Genomic DNA, 2,500 nt, shown 5'->3' with positions numbered 1-2,500 from the left:
CACACACACATACACACACACACACACAGACACACACACACACACATCACTACAAGTATTAATGTGATATAAATGTATGCATTGCATATTATTGATGTGTGTGTGTGTGTGTGTGTGTGTGTGTGTGTGTGTGTGTGTGTGTAGGATGGTTCAATGGAGTGTGTAGTTATTGACTGTCCCCAGCTCACCTGTTCCAAGCCGTATAGGACGCCTGGACAGTGCTGCGCTCAGTGCCCAGGTGAACAGCACCTCCCGGTGAAGAAACCGGGAGATCATCTGAACAGGCCAGGCCATAGCAATCTGAAACTAAGCTGTTGCTTAATAATACACTTGTAATGAACTTGACACTACACTATGTTTAACTAAACTCAATCAGAGTAACAAGATGATTTGACTGGGATAAGTGGAGTCAGCAAATATTTTTTTTATTTTTCTGTGTGTGTGTGTGTGTGTGTGTGTGTGGTGTGTGTCTGTCTGTGTGTGTGTGTGTGTGTGTGTGTGTGTGTGTGTGTGTGTGTGTGTGTGTGGTGTGTGTCTGTCTGTGTGTGTGTGTGTGTGTGTGTGTGTGTGTGTGTGTGTGTGTGTGTGTGTGGTGTGTGTGTGTGTATGTGTGTGTTTGCAGATTGTGATTTCGAGAATCGTGTGTTTGTGAATGGCGAGCAGTTCCCTAACCCGGTGCACCCGTGTGAGGACTGTGTGTGTTTGGACGGAGCGGTGGAGTGTAAGAACCACCAGTGCCCCACACCCACCTGCCATCACCCACTGCCAGCCTCCTGCTGCCAGAACAACTGTAATGGTGAGACACACACACACACACACACACACACACACACACACACACTTCGCTCTCTCACACACACACACACACACACACACACACACACACACACACACACACACACGCTCACACACTTCGCTCTCACACACACACACACACACACACACACACACACACACACACACACACACACACACATACGCAGACACACACACACACACACACACACACACACACACACACACACACACACACACACAGACAGTGGGGTGCTGGCAGGTGATGGGGGGACAGTGTGCGGAGCGACACACCACCTCTCCGTCATTACACACATACCGGCTACAGTCTGTCTTCCACTCAGAGCCCTCCTCCAGCTCCACCCCATCCAACAAACAAACACACACACACACACACACACACACACACACACACACACACACACACACACACACACACACACACACACACACACACACACACATGCTCACACATAGTCGCATGCACATACGCCCACACACATGAAGATAATGATAAATGCAAAACATATACAGCTCAAAAAAACACTCTCATGGAATAGCATATGGACATACTTCTAATCCTGTGTGTGTGTGTGTGTGTGTGTGTGTGTGTGTATGTGTTTGTGTTTTGAAGGATGTAGTTATGCTGGTAAAGAATATCCCAATGGTGCGGAGTTCCCTCATCCAACAGACAAATGCAGAACCTGCCACTGTATTGTAAGTGGAGTGTGTGAGAGAGACTGAAAGTAAGTATGCTGATGTTGCTGATGTTTGTGTGAATAATGTGTGTGTGCGTGTGTTTAGAATGGGAATGTTCAGTGTCTCATGAAGAGATGTCCAGCTCTACACTGCACACTGCCTCACAGCGTACCAGGAGAGTGCTGTCCCCAGTGTCCAGGTACACACACACACACACACCCACACACACACACACATACACACACACACACACACACACACTCTATCTTTCTCAAAATATCTCCTTTTCTTTCTCTCTCTCTCTCCTTTTTCTGTCTATACTTATCCATCTCTTTTGACTATAAAACTAGTGGGGGTGTAAAGCTACACAATTTCCGAACAATGGTACAGCACGTTAGGTTCAACACAGGTGCATACGAACATGCCAAACTGTTTAGGTATAGCACGTTAGGTTCAATACAGATGCATACGAACGTGCCAAACTGTTTAAGTACAGCACATTAAGTTCAATACAGATGCATACCGAACGTGCCAAACTGTTTACAGATGCATACCGAATGTACCAAACTGTTTAGGTACAGCACTTTAGGTTCAATACAGATGCATACCGAACGTACCAAACTGTTTAGGTACAGCACGTTAGGTTCAATACAGATGCATACGAACATGCCAAACTGTTTACAGATGCATACCGAACGTACCAAACTGTTTAGGTACAGCACTTTAGGTTCAATGCAGATGCATACCGTACAGTACGTGCCAAACTGTTTAGGTACAGCACGTTAGGTTCAATACAGATGCATACCGAACGTGCCAAACTGTTTAGGTACAGCATGTTAGGTTCAATACAGATGCATACTGAACGTTCCAAACTGTTTAGGTACATCATGTTAGCTTTAATACAGATGCATACCGAACGTACCAAATGTGGTCTTCAACAATAGGCATTTTTGCTTGTGGGTCATGATTCTAATTCAAGTTCCCACACAAACATAATAAGTAGTGG

At 45.6% G+C, this 2,500-nt stretch overlaps 1 protein-coding gene across 1 annotated transcript in view; it reads left to right on the top strand.

Annotated features, from left to right (window-relative positions):
* The window catches only part of kcp (kielin cysteine rich BMP regulator), a 55,472-nt gene that overhangs the window by 34,367 nt on the left and 18,605 nt on the right, over window positions 1–2,500 (top strand). Inside the window, exons 23-26 of the mRNA XM_076271017.1 lie at window positions 145–238; window positions 623–796; window positions 1,430–1,512; window positions 1,600–1,693. Coding sequence (XP_076127132.1) covers window positions 145–238; window positions 623–796; window positions 1,430–1,512; window positions 1,600–1,693 — 445 coding nt within the window. The remainder of the gene's footprint in view (window positions 1–144; window positions 239–622; window positions 797–1,429; window positions 1,513–1,599; window positions 1,694–2,500) is intronic.

The sequence above is a fragment of the Alosa pseudoharengus genome, unplaced genomic scaffold, assembly GCF_046254945.1.
Source record: "Alosa pseudoharengus isolate Yale_2024_CS ecotype anadromous, Long Island Sound unplaced genomic scaffold, YU_APseudo_1.1 YU_APseudo_1.1_scf_10, whole genome shotgun sequence".
Classification (NCBI taxonomy): domain Eukaryota; kingdom Metazoa; phylum Chordata; class Actinopteri; order Clupeiformes; family Clupeidae; genus Alosa; species Alosa pseudoharengus.
Note: the sequence above shows the minus strand (reverse complement) of the source record. Positions and strands in the feature narration are given on the sequence as shown.